At 44.5% G+C, this 22,454-nt stretch overlaps 6 protein-coding genes and 2 non-coding genes across 8 annotated transcripts; 4 read left to right on the forward strand and 4 right to left on the reverse strand.

Moving 5' to 3' along the window:
• Positions 1-5,635: 5,635 nt before the first annotated feature.
• On the reverse strand, positions 5,636-5,893 carry CLUP02_12762 (uncharacterized protein; the record flags this gene model as incomplete). The annotated part of the gene is made up of 1 exon (XM_049291723.1): positions 5,636-5,893. One exon carries the CDS (start codon positions 5,891-5,893, stop codon positions 5,636-5,638), a length of 258 nt encoding a protein of 85 aa, XP_049148869.1.
• A 915-nt stretch (positions 5,894-6,808) lies between these two features.
• Positions 6,809-7,702, forward strand: CLUP02_12763 (3'-5' exonuclease; the record flags this gene model as incomplete). Its single annotated transcript, XM_049291724.1, has 1 exon — positions 6,809-7,702. One exon carries the CDS (start codon positions 6,809-6,811, stop codon positions 7,700-7,702), a length of 894 nt encoding a protein of 297 aa, XP_049148870.1.
• Positions 7,703-7,950: 248 nt separating this feature from the next.
• Positions 7,951-10,157, reverse strand: CLUP02_12764 (major facilitator superfamily transporter; the record flags this gene model as incomplete). The annotated part of the gene is made up of 6 exons (XM_049291725.1): positions 7,951-8,250; positions 8,315-8,925; positions 8,993-9,098; positions 9,532-9,597; positions 9,660-9,980; positions 10,089-10,157. 6 exons carry the CDS (start codon positions 10,155-10,157, stop codon positions 7,951-7,953), a joined length of 1,473 nt encoding a protein of 490 aa, XP_049148871.1.
• Positions 10,158-10,506: 349 nt separating this feature from the next.
• Positions 10,507-10,595, reverse strand: CLUP02_tRNA227. Its single transcript has one exon. It is a non-coding gene; the product is annotated as a tRNA-Gln (tRNA).
• A 946-nt stretch (positions 10,596-11,541) lies between these two features.
• On the forward strand, positions 11,542-11,613 carry CLUP02_tRNA220. The gene has a single exon. It is a non-coding gene; the product is annotated as a tRNA-Ala (tRNA).
• Positions 11,614-12,333: 720 nt separating this feature from the next.
• Positions 12,334-15,283, forward strand: CLUP02_12765 (hydantoinase/carbamoylase family amidase; the record flags this gene model as incomplete). The annotated part of the gene is made up of 6 exons (XM_049291726.1): positions 12,334-13,131; positions 13,250-13,313; positions 13,523-13,892; positions 13,962-14,279; positions 14,333-15,160; positions 15,214-15,283. The coding sequence occupies 6 exons, from the start codon at positions 12,334-12,336 to the stop codon at positions 15,281-15,283; spliced, it is 2,448 nt and encodes an 815-aa protein (XP_049148872.1).
• Positions 15,284-16,034: 751 nt separating this feature from the next.
• Positions 16,035-17,369, forward strand: CLUP02_12766 (epoxide hydrolase; the record flags this gene model as incomplete). Its single annotated transcript, XM_049291727.1, has 3 exons — positions 16,035-16,359; positions 16,419-16,616; positions 16,669-17,369. The coding sequence occupies 3 exons, from the start codon at positions 16,035-16,037 to the stop codon at positions 17,367-17,369; spliced, it is 1,224 nt and encodes a 407-aa protein (XP_049148873.1).
• Positions 17,370-17,596: 227 nt separating this feature from the next.
• CLUP02_12767 (aquaporin rerated protein, other eukaryote) lies at positions 17,597-18,613 on the reverse strand (the record flags this gene model as incomplete). The annotated part of the gene is made up of 2 exons (XM_049291728.1): positions 17,597-18,229; positions 18,308-18,613. The coding sequence occupies 2 exons, from the start codon at positions 18,611-18,613 to the stop codon at positions 17,597-17,599; spliced, it is 939 nt and encodes a 312-aa protein (XP_049148874.1).
• Between the last annotated feature and the right edge of the window lie 3,841 nt (positions 18,614-22,454).

The following is a 22,454-nucleotide window of genomic DNA, read 5'->3' on the forward strand; positions in this document are numbered from 1 at the left end:
AGAGATAGCGTCTTCTCTTTAATCGTTAAGAGAATAGGCTTTAGCCCTATTAAATTTACCTTTTCGGCCGCCTCCGTATCCGTTATCTAAGGGACCTTCTCTTACTATTCGTAAATAAAAGCCTATTTATTAAGAGCTTTTACTACCTTCTATTCGTTTAGCCTTATATATCTTCTAGAGGCTAACGGGGCAAAAAAAGAGTAATTAATATCGTTAATTTCGTCATAATCTAATTCGTTAGTATAGGGGGTAAGATCTTCCTTATCTTCCGAATTTCTTATAGGGGGTATATACTTTAGGCCACTACTTTAGCTACTATTACTAAGTTCCGTACCCCCAGATCTACCCTTATATATAACGAGGAATTAGTTAAACCGACGAGGGCTAGTTTTACTATTTACTACCCTCGACTTTTTATACTATTCGTACGATTTAGTACGCTCTTTTTTAAAATAGTTACTTAATTAATATCTATCCTTTTTATAAATATAATATTACCTCTTTTATTACCCTACTTATAAGTTAAATCTCTACCTATTTAATAAATCTAGGCCTCCTTACTAACGATTACCGTATCTAGCCTCTTTCCCTTTTTTATTATACGTTCGATCGACCTAATATTATTAATAAGGGCCGTCGTACGCTTAGAAATAGGTTTAGCGTAGCATTCTTATTTTAATATTAAAACTAAATCTTAACCTCGAGCAGAGCGTCTCGTAGTCTTCGGGTACTTAGTATAGGGTAATTTTTACCTCTAGTATACGCTAAACTACGGTATAAAAATATCCGACTTTCTACTTATTTATCCCCTTATTTAGCTAGGTTTTTACTAACTTATTAATTCGATCAATAAGCTTTTTAAAGATCTCTACTCGCAATTTACCTTTTATTATCCTAGCTATAAATATAAAAGAAATCGCTCGTAGCTTAGATAAGAGCTCTAGGTTCTTATCGTAAGTCTCGAAGCGGCTTCGGATTACGTTAATTATACTAAAAAAGTCGTTTCGATCGAGATTACGCACCGCTTTATAATAATAATTAGAGGCTTTACCTACGAGTATAATATTAATTACTAAATAGTATTAATATTCCTTAATTCCGACTTTTTTATAATAATTATAAAACATTATTAAGGTTTCTTATAAGACCTTATACTTCCCCCTAGAGTATAATTTCTTTTTTAAAAAGATCTTTTTAAGGTTTATAAATTACCTTATATTTGTTACTAGATTTTTAATATTTATATACGAACCCTGCGTCGCTATATACTATTAATAACTTCGGGTCGTTTACCTCTTTTCTTATTAACCGATCGGCGCCGAATTTCGTATTAATAGTAGTAACGAGTTATAGATCGAAATAGGTAGAATTATTAATTATCGTACTTCTAGTACTATATTTTGCCCCGGTATATCCTTTTATAACGATAGATTTTTATTAGTAATTATAAGGAGGAAATCTAAGTCGTTTACCCTTTTTTTAAATTCGTTAAAGCGATTATACGCTCTATCGACCTATACCTAGTTCTATAGCACGAATTCCTCTTTTATAATTATCGCTATTAGTATTTCGTATAGCTCTCGTAATTATAATTACGCTAGTACTACCCCTCGCCCGTAGAAGAATTTATTAACTACTTTTATAATTCCTAGGCTTATGCTCGCGAACTATTTGTCTAGCTAATAACTAAGGTCGTTTATAATCTTATAGAATAGGGGTTGCCCCTATAGCCCCTTTTTCTTATAAACCTTAGTTAAATAGATTAATACCGCGTTAATTTACTTGCCGTTAGGCTAATCCGCAATTTTATATATCTACGTCCCTTAATAATCCGGGTTAATATTTACCTACTTATAAGGGATTAGGATTCTATTTAGGATCGGGTTTCGTCCTCTCCTTCCTTACCCTAACTCGCTAAGGGTCGTACTCTAGCTTATGCCCGTATTAATAATCGCTAGCGTATTTAATCTTAATAAGGATATATCTAATCCGCGCGCTAGTTATAATAAATCCGTACTTTCGCTACTTAACGAATTTATTAAAGTCTAGGAGATTCCCGCTTCCTCTCGCTATCTCGCTACTACTCTCGTTTTTATTATTTTTAATAATTACTACTAGCTTTTTAAATCGCTAGCTATCGTACTTATTAAGATCCTCCTTTTTATTTAATATAAAAAGGTAGGTTTTAGTAGTTCTTTTTTATAATAATAATAATAGACGTTTATATTACTATAAGAAGATATAGTAATTAGTCTCAGGATCTTTACTAATTACCGATTTCCGTTATCTTATATACTTCTAGCCTCCTAAGCCTCGTACTCTTTATAATCTCTAAATAGCTTCCTTCCTTAACCTACCTCTTTTAGGGCGGTATTCCGTAAGAATAGTCGAAAGTAGACGCCGGGCGGCTTATAGAGGAGCTATATAGGCTATTAAAAACTATATAGGCCGTTAAGTACGGTTAATAAAGTTAAGCCCTCCTTCTCATAAGATTATATATTTCGAGGAAATTACTAAAAATACCTACTTATTACTCGTACGTAGTAGGGTTAGATATTTTAAAAATCTTATCTTTTACGGCCTCTCGGTACCCTATTTTATATTTTTTAAATAGTCTTTTTCGTAGTTTAATTATAGTTAAGTAATTATCGCTTACTAGCGATCCCTTCTATTACTTAGTTAATTTCTAATCGCGGGCCAGCCGTAGAAAAGTTATTTAATAAAAAAGCTACTCGGGGCAATAGTAAAAGGCTAGTTACTTAAGTAGTTCCGTTAATTAACGTAGTTTAATATAATAAACGTCGACCTCTTATAAGTAGTAAAGGGCTATAATTACTTAATTCCGTACGGTATTCGAGAATTGCCTCCTTTTTCGTCTACTTCCGTAAGGTTAATTAGTACGAATCTCCTATCCCGTGCGGTATTAAAAGGTCGTCTCTTCTACGTAGCGAGATACCTTACCGATCTATAATAATAAAGTTTAATTACTAATTAGTATTAGTATCCCTATTATTAAGTAGTTAGTTCGAACCGTAGTTAACGAAGAGATTAATTAAACTATATAAATATCTACGTAATAGGTATAAAAAAGAGGTTCTAACCGTAAGTTAGGCTAGCTATAATAATTATAAATAGGGCCCCTAATTAGCCCCTGCGCAGTCGGCTATATGCCACGGTCGAATTAGACTTCTAATCCGACACGGGCCAACAGCTTAGCCAAAAAGCCATACGTCTCCCTTATAATAAGTGTCGCTAATCTCACCAAAGACCTCCAATACTTTAGACTCTACTAAGACTACTTAATCGGCTTCTAGCGCACTTTCTATATGTTTCTTATGGCTGCACTATTCGTTAGCTTTCTAATCACACATACAAGTGCTATAGATTGGTTGCGCGAACTTATAACTCGGCTTTAAATTACAATACACTCCGGTAGTCCTCGGGGATTTTACTAACTAAGCTTAGTTGCTTAGTAGCAATATTAGGAACTCCGTATTCGCGGGCTTTCTTATTAAGTAAGTCGACCCACCCCCTTTTAGCCACCCCCCCCTTTTAGCCACCCTATCAAAACATAATATTAAAACATTACCACTAACTACACTTAATTAATTAACTATCTTTTACTGCTATAATAATATAGTTATTATTCTCCCTGGGTAATTCGACCCCTGCGAGTCGACTAGGACTAATTAGATAGTCGCTAAAGTCCTCCTAAGCTCTTTATATATCCTAAATATTCGCAAACCTAATATTTAGATTTATTAACATACTCTTCTTTTTCCGCAGCCTTAATTAGTTAACTTTAGCTTTTAAAACTTAAATATAGTACTAAGATATTACTAAATAATAAGCCTACTCGCTAAATACCTTTTTTACTTTTTTAAATAGTAGTCGTTAAGTATTATAATCTGGACTAAGCTTTATAAATAACTTTAACTAATCGCAGAGCTCGCTAGCCTTTTTAGGTATTAACTAGTTAATAATAGACGCCGCTAATGCCTAGTTAATAGCTTTTTTAATATTACTAGTTACTTACTTAGTATTTGCGGTCTTTTTAGTTAGTATAACTAGGTTAGGTAGGACTATTAAATTAGTAAGTAGTCTAGCTATATTAGGGAGATATAGTCTAGTTACTTTCTACTTACTTCGTATATTTAACGACGTTAGACTAGCTAAACAAGCTTTCTAATAGTAGCTTAAGAAGTACCGCTTTTTAATAATAGTAGAATTATCTACTATATCCTCCTTACTAAGCTCCTTCTTATACTTAGACTTAATAGGTCTAAAGATAGCTATATCTAACGGCTAGAGGATATAGGAAGTATATAGTAATAAGAATAATAAGTAGACGTTATTTCTATAGCATTCTTATATAAATTCTATTATCGGATAACTCCCATAGCTATTTAGAACTAATAGTCGAGGCTTATTAAGTATACTAAGCCCCCTAAGGGGGGGGGTCTTAGTTTATAATAAGAACACTGTTTTTAACTACTTAAGGGCAGTCTTATCGGTTATCTAGCTATTATTTATTACTATAAACTCCTAACTAGTATAAAGGTTAAGTTTAAGTAAAAACCACTGCTACTATACCGACTTTCCCTTATATATAACTAATAGTTTAATAGCTTAACTATTAATAAAGATATATTCGATTATAGATACTTAAGTACGCGAACTAGGCTCTTTTTTTCGTACTACTATAGTTTCTACCTTACCCAAAACTAGGCTATTAAATCCCTTGCCCTTTAGGATACTAATCTTATCTATATTATACCTATTAGCCTATTTAATATCGCTAATCTTTAGTATATTAAGCAATCTAAACTATAACTTAATTATATTAATAATAGCCCTATTTAAACGCCTCGAATCGATAGTACGACTTCTTTAGACCTTAATTAATAAGTTCCTCCTTAAAAAAGCGTCTATCTATCTCTTCTTAAGAGGATTTATATCCCCCTAGGATCTTAGAACTCGCTTAGTAAATTCTATAAGCTATTTATAAGTTAGTATAATACTTAGATTATACTAAATACGAACTTACTAAGCTAGCTAGTTTTTTTATTATAAAAAAAGCCTCTAGAGGTTTATAAATACTATTACCCTCGTCTAGTAGCCTCTCTTATAATTATAAAAAGTTAACCTTAGAACTCCGAACTTAATCAAGGCCCGATTAACTAAGAAACCTTTTCTAATAGCCTTAAGAGCCCGAATAACTTTATTTTTAATATACGAGACTATTATATATCGATAAATAAGTATATAAAAAAGAATTATATTTAGACGATCTTTATAATTATTATGGTGGTTTGAAAATCGTGGGTAGGGTTTTAATGCGGTGGCTGGGATGGAGAAATGGGGTGGCCAAAAGGGGGGGGTGGCCAAAAGGGGGTGGGTCGACTTACAGAGAGGGAAAGGGCTTGGATGTCGTGCACCTTGGCCAGACGTAATCTGATTTGCGCTTCGTGTTCTCGCGGCAAGAGATGGGGATAACGTTGGCACAGCCAGTAGGAGATTTCCAGAGAACTTGTCAACGGTCTGTCGAGACTTTCCCCTGTCAGAGTTGGAACCTCATAAGAGTTGTTATTGTCAGAACATTTGCTTCTGCTGGAGGTGCAAAGAAAGACTACAGCTAATCAGGCTGAGAAAGCGATGGGTTCCTCGCTTGGCCCTTCGGATTGACTGTCAAAAGATAGTCTGCAGAGAGATTCTCATTTCGGTGTAGATTGACCAGCGCGAGTTGCATGTCCAACTTCTGCTTCCCCGAACCTCTGTGCCCAAATGTACACGTGAGTCTAGTCATGATGGAGTACAAAGAAAAGGGGAAAATATGAAGAGTGAATTCTGATCGGTTATCAGCCACAGCCGCGGCTTCCTCAGTGGTCGACATCATGCTAGTAGGATGCGATTGGAGCAGAATTCCAACCTCAATTTGATAGATGGAGGATCAACAAGCCGTATATAGATGTTTGAGCATGCAATCTTCGGCAATTCTAAATCGGGCTGTGAGCAACTGTCTGACATGCATACTCTAAGCGGGGTAGCGATACCTCAACATCTGATGATTGGTGATTGGTGACGGAATGCATCCAGACTTTACATCACTCCTATTGGATCCGGATTCGCGATGCGCTTTCCGAGCAGACGACAAGTAACAAACAGATAGACACTGAGAAGGTTGAATGTATTTTGGTATTCAGCTTTCTAGACCTTGAGAGCCTTTGTGATATTAGAGCCTGATTTCAAGGGCTGGTTTACTTTCGGACTTGCGTGCCCGGCACCATCGGGTATTTTAGCATCAATGGTAAATTCTTCCATTAGGGTTCAAAGTTGCCACAGGGACATGAATGAGACAGAGTGTCCTGATTTTCATGGTTGATTCACAGAAGACACCTTAATCTCATACTTCCTGCTAACCCCTGACTGATTTGAAATGAATCACAATCTGAAGCCACGCCGTTGAACTGACAAAGAATCGAGAGAGGTGACGAGGAGTTTCCATCGGGGCCAAGGTCCAAGCAAGTTCGTTGGAACTAAGACACGCATCAACGGGGAATAGGGACGGGTCCGCGCCCACCGGTTGTTGAGAACTAGACCACTTTAGTGTTTGCGCCCAGTAGGTGCCATCTTCACGCATTTGGAAAATTCGAAATTGTTGTGGTAGTGACGTCGACCATTTCAGGACGCCTATAAGAAAGCCAGACGAGGCGCAAAGTCACATCAAAACTTTACTCGACTACAGCTTCCAAGACCAACTTCACAACCCAATTCCGGCTGCCCGAATGGAAAAGCAGCATCACCAACGATGGCAGCATCAACAACGAATGAGATTAAGCCAGTCGGCTCGAGTCCCGGCTCTGCATCGGCTTATGATAGCAATTCGATGACACCCCTCGCATACGATCTCGTCAATACGCCAGAGGGTATTTCTATCTTGGTCGACTATCTCAGCGGACTGCCCAATGACGCGGTCCCATCGCATTATGTTGATCTCGAAGGCGACAACCTCAGTAGGCATGGCATCATATCCATCCTCCAGCTATATGTGGCTCCGAAACAACACACATACCTCCTCGATATCCATGCTCTCGGTGACAAAGCTTTCTTGACTCCGGGCGAGAGATCAGGCAAAACAATCAAGGGGTTCTTGGAGAACCCCAACGTAAAGAAGGTCTTCTTCGATGTTAGAAACGACTCAGATGCTCTGTTCCACCACTTCAGGATTGATCTGGACGGGATACAAGATCTTCAGCTTATGGAGTTCGCCTCACGTTACAACAAGGCAGGATTTCTCAGCGGATTAGCAAAATGCATAGAGAGGAATGCCCCATTGACGCCCGAAGAAATCTTCGCCTGGAGAGCTGTCAAAGTGTTGGGACACAATCTGTTCAACCCACAGTCGGGCGGAAGTTATGCTGTCTTCAACCAGCGACCATTATCTCCGGATATTCTTCGCTACTGCATCCAAGATGTCCAATACCTGCCTCGTCTCTGGGCTGTGTACTATCAAAAGCTGGGAAAGGATTGGAAGCACGCTGTGGAGAAGGAAACGAAGAACAGAATCCTGAAGTCTCATGCATTTGACTATAATGGCCAGGGCAGGCATATGACGGAGCCACCTGCTGATTGGGTTGTGAGAAACCCAGAAATCACTGCCAATATTCACACTGAACCAACTACAATAACGAGATACACGTAGCATCGATTTCAATGGAATGGATGGCGGGAATCATCGGCGGTAGAAGATTGTTTGATCGGCAATTACGAAAGTTCTCTCGTCATATTTCTGCATTGCATGCATTTGGATTTGGATTTCAGGCAATGCGGTTGAAGGCCCCGTGCTAGACAGCCAGACATGCGAATCTTTGATGTGCTTGGGCATCTGATTATCAGCCGGATGAGGTATGACGGAGAAGTGATAAATCTTGAGAATGAAGAAGTCATGTTCTATTCAGCAACACCAAATTTACTGAGAGTCCGTAGCTTTGCTCCATATCTCCAGAGCAACAAAGGCGCTGGCACACCAATCACCACTGCAATGATGGCTAGCAAACTCCCACCTAGGCCATAGCCAAGATTCCTGAACAACGCCGGGACGAACAGTGGGAATGCGAATGCAAACATGGATCTCATGAAGCAACAAGCCGCCGAGGCCGAAGCAGTGTGAAGAGCATAGCAATCGGCGATGTAAGCCGATATGCATTGGTATGATACCATGCTGCTGCCGATAGTGATGGCTATGCCCACCTACAGATGGGTAGTGTTAGTACGACAGACCAAATAGTGGTGGGGATCAGGTAGTGTTTCTTACGTTGGGAAGCATGAAGTGCATCTTGTTTTGCGCAGTCCAGGCGAAAAGCATTATCCCACAGGGCGTAAGAAGAGAAGCGGGGACCATTAATGGAATGCGAAACTCCGGGACTCCCTTCCCATCCTTCTCAATACCTCGACGTCGTTTGAGTCTTTGATAAATCATGTCCATTGTTGGGGCGGAGATCAAAACACCGATCAATGCTCCGACGGCAATAGAGATGTAGTTCAGGCTCGCTTGCCCTTTGTGCATGCCATAGTAATGCTCCCACAGTTTCGGAAAGCTAGATATGATGAGATATAGTAGTCCAAAATTGAACGCCTGATAGAGCGCGAGGCTTTGTATAATGGGCTGAGTAGCGAGCATGATCCATGGGCGAGATAGGCTGGTCCTGAGGATGACAGCGAGTGTGCGCTCCTGCTTTTCCCACTCCGTTTTAATAGACATATCGTTGTAGAGCTTACGCAGTCGCTTGGCCTTCAGGTGCAAGAGTCGTGGGGCGTATGTCTCTCTAAGAAAGATAAAGGCGATGACTTGCACCGTGAAGTTCAAGATTACCACGGACCAAAAGGTCCATCGCCAGGTAGCGTATTGAGAGATATACCCACCCGCTGCACATTCAGAGATCATTAGATTTGCACTTGATGTACTTCAGTGGTATCTGGGTGATCAACGTACCAATAGGGCCGACTGCGAGTCCTAACACGGGGGCGAATTGCATGAATGCAATTCCCTTCCCTCTCTCCTCTGGCTTCCAGCAGTCAGCTAGTACGCCACTGCCCATCTGACGAAGGTGTCAGCAATTTTTACAACCTTTCAGAACCAGAAAGATATACCCCTATAGTCGCACTGCCGCCTATCCCAGCAAGGAAGCGAAAGGCGAGGATCTGCTCCTTTGATGCTGCAAACCCGCAAAGGGCAGTCGAGACAATGAAGATCAAATTCCCAACTCGTACAATAGGGGTTCGACCCCATATCTCCGAGCAAGGAGACAATACGAAAGGTCCTAGTGCGTATGTGAGGAGAAATATTGAGAGCACTAATTGCCGCTCCACCTCATTGGTGATGTGCAGGTCGTGGCTGATCGGTCCTAGAGCTGGGGCGGCTATCGATGAGGACAGGGGAGATAGGAACGCGAACGATGATATGATCAAAGATGTCTACGACTTCTGTGAGCTTGTGCTAAATATCTTGGGGTTTGCCAGAGTGATACTGACTGTCCATTTCTGTCTTCGGTTCCAGTTCTTGGGATTTGCTGAGTCTTCCGGCCCATCCCAAGTCACCTACAACAGCGTATTATCGTCAATCCAATGCAGCTAATGTGTATCGATCCACAGAGGCTTACAGGTGAGTATGTAGAGATGCTTCCGTCACTGCTTTCGTGTAGTCTAGATTCCGATGTTGAGGGCGTGGCTTTGGCATCGCTGCCATGTTTCTTTATGGTTTCATCTTCGCACAAGGTCGTCAAAGAGTTGAAAGAGAAGAGAGTTGGTCCTAGGGCTTGTTCAGTATCCTCGTTGAAGGCTTGTCGAAGATTCATGGCAAAAGTAGCAAGGAACAGAAAAGTGCCATTAAAGATTGGGTGAGAGAGCACTGTCGAGATGATCTGGCTAAGACTTTTATCACCGAGATTAATCTGCCACCTGAGCACTCCAGACTCCTTATACTACCATGCCACTGACTTCCGTGGCTTGATGTTCACCACAGGTCATAGCATATTTACCATCTTTGATATGGATCAATAATACGGGCCGCAATCCGCAACTTCCCCAACCACATCTAGGGCTGAGCTAGACACTTGGGCGTATCTCAGCTCTATGGAGCCCTTCGTAAAGCTGCCCATTCGGGCCTTTCGGAAGCTCTCGAGGTCAAGCCATCGCACAAGGAAGAAGCTCAGCGCAATGTTCCGTTCCCCGGAAAGACGGTGTAGGCCGAGCAGGGGAAGGACCTGCTTCTTCACCAGACAACCTTCGAGCGCGCTACGATTTCAACTGGCGCGAACTATCTCACGCCACGGCCCGAATGGCTCAAAACAAAGGCCACAAGCGCAGTTCCCCGTGTTTTACCCCTGTCCTGGGCTCGGACCATGAATAATCACATTGTTCAAATCTCGATGCCCAGTTTATGCCACGAGATTTATGGAACCCAAAAAGTTTGCGCAACACAATACATCGTCAACAGAGATGAAAGAAAGGTCCATCCAGGATTCGAACCTGGGCTTACGGAAGGAACTGATTTTTGGATCAGAATCCGACGTCCTAACCAACTAGACTGATAGACCACTGATGATTGAGAACTGTTGATCGCTGGGTTTCCCGCGCGGTTGCGACGTTCATGTTGCGTGTGGTTGGGGGCTGAAGCCCTCACTGTGGACACATCGTGAAGTGGATCTCGGAATCGTAGTAACCTCAGAGGTGCAAGGTGGGCATCTTAGCTCGAATTGTGGAATCCTTTTGAACATTCGACATCGAAAACTGGAATGAAAACCTTTACTGGATCAAAGGAGTTGGCATTGAGTCGTTCAGTTCCGAGTACCCGGGTTTAGTTGAACAGCAAATCCCAAACAACGCCACAAAGCAGAAATAAGATGTCTCTCCGCATTGCAGAGGCGTTTAGCTGTCAGCTGTACTACCTACGCGCGTAGCGCTGAGCATAGAATTTCAGCTCGGCGCCACAATTCCAGGTTGACAGCAAATCTCAAAGAGGAATCCGGTCACGCGACGCAGCCGTGCTTTTCATGTCTGATGGTGTGCTCTGAAGATGGGAATAACATCATTTGTGTACCTAGGGTCAATCAATGGACTCGACAGTTATGAAATCTGCACTGCCTTGCACAACGTCAGTGCAACTTCCGTCGACCATGCCTATTTGCTCCAGTACTAACAGCAAAGTGAATCTGGCCGCATCCAAGCTCTGTATATTAATCTATGCAACGTAGCAGATCAATTACGCTCCTCGTCCGCTCAGCTTACGGTAATGCTCTGTTGCGGCAACGATCACGGTAGGTGCTTCAGGGAGCTCCGTGGGTCCTGAGCCATTGCCACAAGCTTGGGCTAGGTCAAAGATACACCAGAAGAGCGACTAACAAACACAGGCGAATTAATAACCCTGTTAGAACAATAACAAACGACGACAGGTTTGTTGTGTGGATTGTGCCTTCAGAAAGTAAGAAACACAATAGTCATCGTACTTGAAGATACTCAACACGCAAGATTACAAGATCCACTGGGCGATTGGTTTAGTGGTATAATGACCGCTTAGCATGCGGTAGGTCCTGGGTTCGATTCCCAGATCGTCCATTTCTTTTTGCAAATTCCATCATCTTTGCTGTCCCCGTCTTTTGGGTGTCAATTTTTCTTGCCATTTTGAACATTCTCATCAAAAAGGAATTACGGTACGGCAGAAAGCATATTCGCAGATCCTTTGGGATGATTGGAGTTACATCCGGAAGGTTAAATGCAGTGTGTGGGGTACACCAGCCGGACGTCGATCGCCCTTCCACCCGCGCTTGGAGACATCTCGAAAGGGACGTGTTCTCATGATCCTCCGAGATTCAAGGGGCACGGTTCAGACTAAATTACTTTATTTTCTTATTTAGAAAACCAAGGTACTTTTGTTTAGCTTGCACGATCAGACTTCACCCGGACAGCCGCCGCTAAGTTAACCTCGAAAGCTTAGCGATCAACCAGATTCATTAATATGGTGCAATATCCCGGCTGGATGCTGCACCGTTCGAGCTTCTGGCGCTGCACCTCTGTCTACTATCGCGTCTCATCGTTGCAGCAACTTGATCTCGACATGGTCGGAACCATTGCTGCTTCCTAGCCTTTGCGGAGCTTAGTGATGTGTCCCGAGAATCTTTCCTTCGCGGCCCAGGCTGATGTCTCCGGTACCTTACTTTGCTTATATGATCAATTCGAGTTGCACTTGCACCTCTAGGTATTAATAACCTTCTCGTGAGGTGGGCTAGATAATGGACTCACGGCCGACCCAGACCCAGCCCACTCGAAAAAAAAAGCATGATCATGTTTCCCTCCCCAGCGATCCTTTTTGTCTTTGTCTCTCTAGCATCCGCTCACAGCCGAGTGACAAATTTCGTAATCGACGGTGCATCCTACCAAGGCTTCAACACACGATCCTCGAACCCCGACATCCTCGCGGCATGGAGCACGACAGTCAAGAATGACGGTTGGATCAGCACCGAGAGCTACGGTAAATCTGACATCGTTTGCCATATCAATGCGACCAACGCTCAGGGCCATGCACCCATTGCTGCTGGTGACACCATTGACTTTCAATGGCAAGGTTGGCCCGAGTCACATCACGGTCCCGTCATCACGTACCTTGCTTTCTGCGGCATTGACAGAGGGTCTTGCGAGTCTATCGACAAGACAAAGTTGAGCTTTTTTGCGATTGACAAGGTCGGACTGGTTGATCCGAATGCCAATGCCACGAGTTTTGCGACGGCGTGGGGAATCTGGGCGAGCGACATCCTCATCAGCAATAATGCGACCTGGGCGGTGCAGATTCCGCCGAAGATCCAACCTGGTTACTATGTGCTTCGACATGAGATCATTGCACTCCATTTTGCTAGGTATCCAGGGCAGGGCGCGCAGCACTATCCCCAGTGTATCAACATTGAAGTTACTGGCGGCGGGAGCGAGGAACCCGCTGGGACGTCGGCCGTGGATTTGTATCAAGCGGCGGAGGATGGGTTGATCTATGACATCTCCCAATCGCCCACTGGAACGTACAAGATCCCGGGGCCGACGATGTACACTGGCGCAACGGCTTTCGTCTCTCAGACTGGGGTGCTGGTCCGTTCATCGACAACTGCGATACCCGGCCAACCGATCGCAACTCAGAGTTGAAGAAATCGAGCACAGGAATCGTCGCTAGGTTGGAGGCGTGACTGACTGATGAGTATCTAAAAAGCTCGTTCTTCTGTCGTTCTGGGTAGAAATGGGGCTGGTGGAGACGCGCAGGCTGGATGCTGTCGGTGTGTCACAATAGGGCGGTAGCTAGCCCATGACATGTTGCGTAAGGTAGAGTTTGACACAAAATGACACAGGTCGTCCAGTTTCTTTATCCTAGATCCATATATACTGTCGTGAAGGGCGTTCAAGGCGTAGAAATATGCCAAGCGAAGGATGTAAATGACGGCTAACCGACTAGACAACCATCGCTGCTGATTGTTTCCATCCATAGCTGACGCTGCGCCGGTGCGGTACCCCCCGGTTTCGGGCGCATTTGCCGGAGACAAGGTCCGGGGCCAACGCCTTTGCCTATCGCTCTTCACTCTCCTACTTCAACCCAATTGCGTCTGCCATTTGCAATTCACTGAGACCCATTGGCTCCCTCGAACAAGTTATCTCGTTACTCTTGTCTTGAATCTCGTAACAGCAGTCATTCTCACCATGATTGCCCGCCTGAGGCCAGTAATCATGCCCATTCCCCGCCGGGTGAGGTCACTCTTAACCGCGCGGGGTTCCTTATCTGGACTCAAGATCAACACCGACCGCCTTCAAGAGTCAATTCATCATACATGCCAATGGGGTGCAGCGCATCGATATGGAAAGTGAGTTTTCTTATTTCCAACTCTATTCAACAATCAAGTCGGTCTCAACGCTTACCATCATGACGGCAGGGGTGCGACAGAGACAGGCATGGCCAGACTGGCGCTGTCCGACGACGATGCTCGCGTGAGAAAATGGTTCTCCGATGAGGTAGCAAACCTTGACTGTGAACTTGCAATCGATGAGATGGGAAACATGTTTGCGAAACGTCAAGGAGCGCTCAAATCTTCCGCTCCGATGACAGCCATGGGGAGCCATCTTGATACCCAACCCCGCGGTGGCAGATACGACGGCATTCTGGGCGTTCTAGCCGCCGTAGAGGTGATGAGAACACTAAAAGACAACAACTTCAAGACGCAATTCGATGTTGGCATTGTCAATTGGACCAAGTAAGTGTAGCAGTCACTCTGAAAAAAGCCGCATAATGTCTGACGAAAACCAGCGAAGAAGGCGCCCGTTTCCCGAGATCAATGATGTCCTCCGGCGTCTGGGCAGGTGAAATCCCTCGGGAAAAGGCCTGGGACTTGGGCGATATCTTCGACCCTTCTGTGACCGTCAAGTCTGAGCTGGAGCGACACGGCTACATCGGTCCGCTCGCCTGTTCAAGCGACGCATCAACTGGTTACCCTCTGGGCGCGCACTTTGAGTTGCACATCGAGCAGGGCCCCATCCTCGAGGAGACCGGCAGGAAGATCGGCGTCGTGCAGGGCGCGCAGGCGTATCGCTGGTTCACCTTCACTATCACGGGCCGCGACGCACACACGGGCACCACGCCGTTGAAGTCCCGCAGAGACCCGTTGCTCGCAGCGTCCAAGATGATTGCTTCCTCCAACGCCATCGCAAAGGAGCTCGGGGCGCTGGCGTCGACAGGTGTTCTCAAGATCCCACCCAGCTCGTCGACCAACACCATCGTCTCGGAGGTTACCTTCACCCTTGATATTCGCCACCCCGAAAACGCAGTTGTCGAAGAGGCGCAGAGGCGTTGCATCGAGTCGTTTGAGAAGATCGCTGGGGAGGATGGCCGCGGGGTCGAGGTGCAGTGGACGCTCGATACCGATTCGCCCGCGGTCAAGTTTGACAAGGAGTGCATCCAAGCCGTGGAGAATGCAGCGATTGGTCTTTTTGGGCCGGACGGCTGGCTGCCGTTGACCAGCGGCGCGGGGCATGACAGCGTTTACACGAGCAAGCGGTGCCCGACGACAATGATTTTCGTCCCTTGCAAGGACGGTGTGAGCCATCACCCCGAGGAATATTGCAGTCCGGAAGATTGGTCAGTGGATGCGCCCTTGGTGTCGTGAGAAGTGTGAGCTAACTTTGCTGCAGTGCGAATGGCACTCAAGCCCTGCTTGAAGCCGTTGTAAGCTACGACCATCTGAGAGCTAGCAGAAAGTGAAGTTGTATGAGAGGTCTTGAGAAGTAGGAATTGACAGAAAGCCATTGGAATCATCTTTTTGACAGAGAGATGTCATTTCGCTCATGCAAACGAAATGTTTTTCATGGAGAGTATGGTTGAGGTGAGCGTCTGTGAATGAGCACTCAGTGAGTGAGTAAATCCGAGCACTTGCCTTCACTCCTGCATCGAACTCAGCGCATGAATGTCCTCGGCTTGCCAAATCAAATGACAACAGGCTTCATTTGTAAGAAAGCTTTAATTTATCAGCACGCCCTTCATGTTGATTGTCATTATCGCGCCTTTGCGACGCGACGATCTCACTTCAGACCAACCAGGCTCATCCATGATGTCAGACCCTCAGAGACCATCAGTGAGTGAGTTTGGGACTTTGGTGCTTTTAGCGCTGTAGAAACAACCGTGCTGGACCTCGGAGACCCCTCACACTCCCGGTGCAACAAGACAACCATACATATCTTATGGGCACCGAAACAGCGAACGTGGATTAGTAAGACTGTAGCAAGTCACGACCACCCAATTGTGACGCCATATGCACATCCGAATCGTCCAACTAAGGGCGTGTTTGTTGACCATCGGGATAAAACATCGTCGATGAACCAGCCTGTCCAGCCTCATCGAAGCAGCCAACGAAGCAATTGAAGAAGGCACATCTCCAGACACCTTCTACAGTTGGCAATAATTCACGCCGCAATTCCGAGTAGAAGCTTCACAGGGTCAAACACAAAACCACACCATGGCATCCGGAATCAAGCCGTACAAGATCGAGGTTCCACAATCAAAGATCGAGGAGCTCCACGCCAAGCTCGATCTCGCAAAGTTCCCACCAGAGTCTGCGCTCACCGAAAGCTGGGACTATGGCGCCCCGGTCTCAGAAGTGAAGAGGTTGGCCGAGCGCTGGCGGAACGGCTTCGATTGGCGCGCTGCAGAGGCCAAGCTGAATGAGTTGCCGCAATTCACGACAACCATCTCAGTGGATGGCTTTGGCGACCTCGAGATTCACTTCATCCACCAGAAGAGCAAGCAACCTGGAGCTGTGCCGCTGCTATTCTCTCACGGCTGTATGTTTCACCTCGCCCACTCTTCACACGTATGTCGCCCATGACTGACTTGAGATCAGGGCCTGGTAGCTTCCTTGAGGTCCTCAAGATTCTCCCGCTGTTGACGACGGACAAGAATGGTCTTTCTTTCGATGTTGTGGCACCGTCTCTTCCTAACTTTGGTTTCTCGGAAGGTCCGGACAAACCAGGCTTCCGCCTACCTCAGTACGCCGAGGTCATGCACAAGGTGATGCTGAAGCTCGGTTACGAGCAGTATGGTAAGTGTGCATGCTTGAACAGCTATCTGACCACGAGCTAAGAATAATGTAGTCACTCAAGGAGGCGACTGGGGCTTTGGAATCACCCGGTTCATGGGCCTACTTTACCCAGACCACGTCCTCGCATCCCACATTAACATGGTCTCCGCGAGCCCACCGTCCTTCTTCAAGAACCCGCTACAGTACATCAAAAATCTCTTCCCTTACTCTGAGAAGGAGAAGAAAGGCATTGAGCGAAGCCAGTGGTTCCAGAGAGAGGGTCGCGGTTACAACCTTGAGCAGAGCACCAAGCCGGCGACCTTGGGCCTCGCGTGGGCCGACTCGCCCGTGGCGCTACTATCCTGGATTCTTGAGAAGCTGCATGACTGGACTGATTCATATCCATGGACCGATGACGAGCTTTTGACTTGGATTTCCATCTACCAGTTCTCGACGGCTGGGCCCGAGGCCAGCGCGCGGATTTACTACGAGGTTGCGCACCCTAAGCCGCACACGGAGCATATTGCGTGGGTTCCGCGGGTGAAGCTTGGGTTATCTATCTTCCCCATGGACCTAATTGTTCCGCCGATGAGCCATGCCAAGACGCTGGGTCCCGTTGTATTTGCCGTCACGCATGGTGATGGTGGGCATTTCGCTGCTCATGAAAGGCCTGAGATATTGGTCAAGGATTTGAGGGAAATGTTCAGCAAGGGTGGTGGTGCGCACGATGTTGCAGAAGTGCTGTCGAAACAAAGTCTTCGATCAAAGTTGTAAATTAGTTTGGCAAAGTCGCTATGACTTTTACTTCTGGAATTGATCCTCAAACTCTTAATTTCATCTTCTTTTCAGGATGACCAGTTTTCAACCCTGTGAGAAACCAGCCCCGTAAGGTTTTTCGTCCCTTATGCCCATTAATTAATTATATTTTTTAAACGCCATGTAAGAAGAATGTGCCATGCTGGCAACACATAATCAACGTTTATACATGGAGGATATTATCATCAGACTTCATGACGATGGGGTACTAAGCTGTGAGGTAGCCCATGGTTTCCCGAGTTAGCCGCAGCTAAATCTTTCGGGTCTGCTGGTAGATCCTGGCCAGGGTTGGCCTCTTCATAGTGAGCCCATTTCACAAATCGGTAATACGCAGCTGCAAGAGCGGCTCCCATGCATGGCCCAAGCCAGTAGATCCAGTGATAGTTTGGGAACGACCTGCCTGCAACGGCGCACCCAAAGCTGCGGGCGGGGTTGAGGGAGCCACCAGTGACCCAGACACCTATTTGATTATCAGAAACTCGTCTGGTGAGATTGAAGTAGAAAGTCTTCTTACCTGGAATGAGAATCATGAATAAAGCCAGCCCGACACCGATTGGTGCGAGGAAGGTATCGCGAGACTTCTCCACGGCCAACATGAAAACAACGATGACGAGCTGTGCGGTAAAGAACATCTCAAGGAAGAGTCCCTGGGCAACAGATGTCCCAATGCCAAGCAGCGAGTTTGCCTGCGAAACTTGGCCCGGAAACATGGCTTCGACCAGTCCGCCGGCGCACATCGCGGCCAGCATCTGAGCCGGCACGAGGAAAGCGGACCGCATCCACGGCAATTGACCGCCGAGAGAAAGGCCGAGAGTCACCTATTCTCGTTCATCAGCATGCGGCTCAACTAATGTGGCAGGCTATGGTTGTGTGCTCATGAAAATATATGCACTTACCGCAGGATTGAAGAGGCCTCCGCTGATGCGGTAAAAAGTCCAAACATTGACCAGCAGAGAGAGACCGTACGATAGAGCGATGAAGACTACGCCATCGCTGCTTAGCGTGCCATCGCCGGCCGAGGAAGCCCCCTGCTTGATCACCATGATGTTGCCGGCGTACGCAAAGTACAGGAAGAAAAAAGTGCCGACGAACTCGCCCGAGGCGGCAACGAGGTGGCCTCCCATAGCGCTGAGATGTGTTTGAGGGATTTCGTGGTGCTGCCCGTTGGCATGATCATGGTGGCGGTCCTGGGGTTTCGACATCTTTAAACTCTCCTCTCTCTATCTCCCTTCTGTTTCTGTTTTCCTCTGGCCTCTGAATCAGTTGCTTGCGTCGATGCTGGTAGCGCTATCACTATCAAGGGACATGGGTGGAAGGGAGAAACATCCGAGTGCAAGGGAGGGGACCCTTTTGAACATGTATGATGGCGACATTGTACCTACTTTAGGCATGGGGGAATAACAGCCATAGGGGGTAAACACAAAGGAATATCACAAAACGCCGCGCCAGAAATTCTCCGTTGGGGGTTTAGATCAACGGGTGTGGCTTGGAACGTGGTTAACTGGAAGCAGCTCTAATGACTCTTCGTGATGCGGTGCGCACGTCAGTGGTACCCCCATGGTGAGACATTTAGCCTGGCGCCCCCAATCATAGGTGCATTCGTTGAAGCTGCCGTAAGCCGCAGACGTGCTGGAATCTCTTAATCTGCCGCGCCGCCGTTCCCTTTCCAGACTCGATACGATGACAAGCGACCAGGCCGCGCGCCCGCCTTCATTACCCCATCATCGCGCGTTTGATTTGTTGACAAAGACTGAAATTCCTAAGTCTCACGCCTCGGTCGTCGCTCTTATTCTGCGTGGCTCTCTCCTCGTCTGGGACATTCCCCACGCCATCCACTTACGTGTGCTCCAGAATGCTCCATCTCAAGAAATCCGAAATAGAAAATCTAGCGTCCGTCCGCCAATTTTGTTAGTGTCTGGAACTAGGAGTCCCAAAAGCCTCCGTGCCGTCAACCGGTCAACGGAAACAGGCAGTAGGCAGAGAGGTTCGAGAAATTGTTTTGATGTTCGACAGAGGATTGCGTTGGTGCTTGTACCTGTTGGACACACTCTCATTTACATCAGATTGGTGCGACTCGGTTCAAATTGCCTTGTGTAAGTAGGATTCATCATTGAATTTGATGCTGGCTGCGCCGGTTAACAACATCGTATCACTTTGAAATGTTACGCCGAATACGAGATAGTCAAGATTCAAATATGCACTAGGAAGGCAGTTGCCGAAGTGCTGTGGGCCGTTCGTAAATCACTCACTCTCTTGTTTGCGTCATAGAGAACATGAGTACGGAGGAGATAACTTCCGTTATCAAATAGCGCTAGCAATTTAGTGAATAGCAATGTTTGCTCAGTTCTCAAATAGATGGTATGGGATCTCTAGTCGCTTTTTCTATCGGATTAGAAGTCTAATTTGACCGCGGCATATAGCCGACTGCGCAGGGGCCAATTGGGGGCCCTATTTATAATTATCGTAGCTAGCCTAACCTATAGTTAGAACCTCCTTTTTATACCTACGCAGATATTTATATAGTTTAATTAATCTCTTCGTTAACTATAGTTCGAACTAACTACCCTATAATAGGGATACTAATACTAATTAGTAGTTAAATTCTATTATTATAAATCGGTAAGGTATCTCGCTACGTAGAAGAGACGACCTCTTAATACCGCACGGGATAAGAGATTCGTACTAATTAACCTTATAGAAGTAGACGAAAAAGGAGGCGATTTTCGAATACTATACGGAATCGAGTAATTATAACCCTTTACTACTTACGAGAGGTCGACGTCTATTACGTTAAACTACGCTAGTTAACGGAACCGCTTAGGTAATTAGTATTTTACCGTCGCCTTAAGTAGCCTTTTTTATTAAATAACTTCCCCGCAGCCGGCCCGCGATTAGAAATTAACTAGCTAAATTAGTAAAAAGAATTCCCCGTACGACGACTACTTACCTAATTAACTAGCGCGACGAACGGGCTTAATAATACGGTATAAAAGAGTATTACGCAATTAAAAAAGGGGATCTCTAAACGTAAATATTCTTACTTAGCGACGAAAGTGACCTTATAGGAGTTATTAAGCTAAGAGATTTACGGTATATAGAAAAGTCTACTACTACGGGGATTTTATAAGTATGCCCTTAAGCCCGCAATCTAAACGACCTCTTTATAGCTCCCTTAACTACCCCCCGGGTATTACTTAGGAATATAGTATAGGGGACGGTCTAACGAGGGAGGAGGGGATTTAGAGGTCCTAATAGTATTAAGTTAAGAGTATTACGGATCTCGGAGATTAACCTAGGAAAAAAGCGGCTACCCTAAAGTAGTCCTATGACCTCCCGCTAGAGTTATTATTAGCTTAAGAAAAGGCTAAAAAAACGAGGATCTAAGGGAAAAGAAAAGAATTCTCTAAAGGGCCGCTAAAGGGCTTCTTTTTATACTAGCTTATAATATAAAATTACTAATTTTAAGAAATCGGTAACTAGTAAAGATCCCGAGACTAATTACTATATCTTATTACGGTAATATAAACGTCTGCCGCTACTATTATTAAAAGGAACTACTAGAACCTACCCTTTTATACTAAACGAAAAGGAGGATCTTAGTAAGTATAATAGCTAGCGATCTAGAAGGGTAGTAGTAATCGTTAGAAATAATAAAAACGAGAGTAGTAGCGAGACGGCGAGAGGAAGCGGGAATCTCTTAGACCCCGATAAATTCGTCGGGTAGTAAAAGTACGGATTTACTACGACTAGCGCGCGGATTAGATATATCCCTATTAAGATTAAATACGCTAATAACTACTAATATAAATATAAGCTAAAGTACGACCCTTAGTAAGTTAAGGTAAAAAAGAAGAGGACGAAACCCGATCCTAAATAGAATCCTAATCCCTTATAAGTAGGTAAATATTAACCCGGACTATTAGGGGACGTAAATATATAAAATCGCGGATTAGCCTAATAGCGAGTAAATTAACGCGGTATTAATCTATTTAACTAAGGTTTATAAAAAAAAGGGGCTATAGGGGTAACCCCTATTTTATAAGATCGTAGACGACCTTAGCTATTAACTAGACGAATAGTTCGTAAGCGCAAGCCTAGGAATTGCGAAAGCGGTTAATAAATTTTTTTATAAGCGAGGGGTACTACTAACGCAATTATAATCGCAAGAACCTTACGAAATCCTAATAGCAACGATTACGGAAGAGGAATTCGTAATATAGACCTAGGCATAAGTCGATAGGGCGTATAATCGCTTTAACGAATTTAGAAAAAAGGTAAACGACCTAGATTTCCTTCTTATAATTACTAATAGCAATCTATCGTTATAGAAGGATATATAGAGGCAAAATATAGTACTAGAAGTACGATAATTAATAATTCTACCTATTTCGATCTATAGCTCGTCGCCGCTACTAATACGAAATTCGGTACTAATCGGCTAGTAAGAAAGGAAGTAAACTACCCGAAGTTATTAATAATACGTAGTAACGTAGGGATCGTATATAAATACCGAAAATCTAATAGTAAATACGAAGTAGTTTATAAACCTTAAAAAGATCTTCCTAAAAGAGAAATTGTACTCTAGGGGGAAGTATGAGGTCTTATAAAAAACCCTAACGATGTTTTATAATTATTACGAAAAAGTCGGAATTAGGGAACTATCGGATTAGAAGTCTAATTCGACCGCGGCATATAGCCGACTGCGCAGGGGCTAATTAGGGGCCCTATTTATAATTATTATAGCTAGCCTAACCTACGGTTAGAACCTCCTTTTTATACCTACGCAGATATCTAGATAGTTTAATTAATCTCTTTATTAACTACGGTTCGAACTAACTACCTTATAATAGGGATACTAACATTAATTAGTAGTTAAATTCTATTATTATAAATCGGTAAGGCATCTCGCTACGTAGAAGAGACGACTTCTTAATACCGCACGGGATAGGAGATTTATATTAATTAACCTTATAGAAGTAGATAAAAAAAGAGGCGATTTTTAAATACCGTACGGAATTGAGTAATCGTAGCCCTTTATTACTT

This window comes from Colletotrichum lupini, chromosome 6 (genome assembly GCF_023278565.1).
Source record: "Colletotrichum lupini chromosome 6, complete sequence".
Lineage (NCBI taxonomy): Eukaryota > Fungi > Ascomycota > Sordariomycetes > Glomerellales > Glomerellaceae > Colletotrichum > Colletotrichum lupini.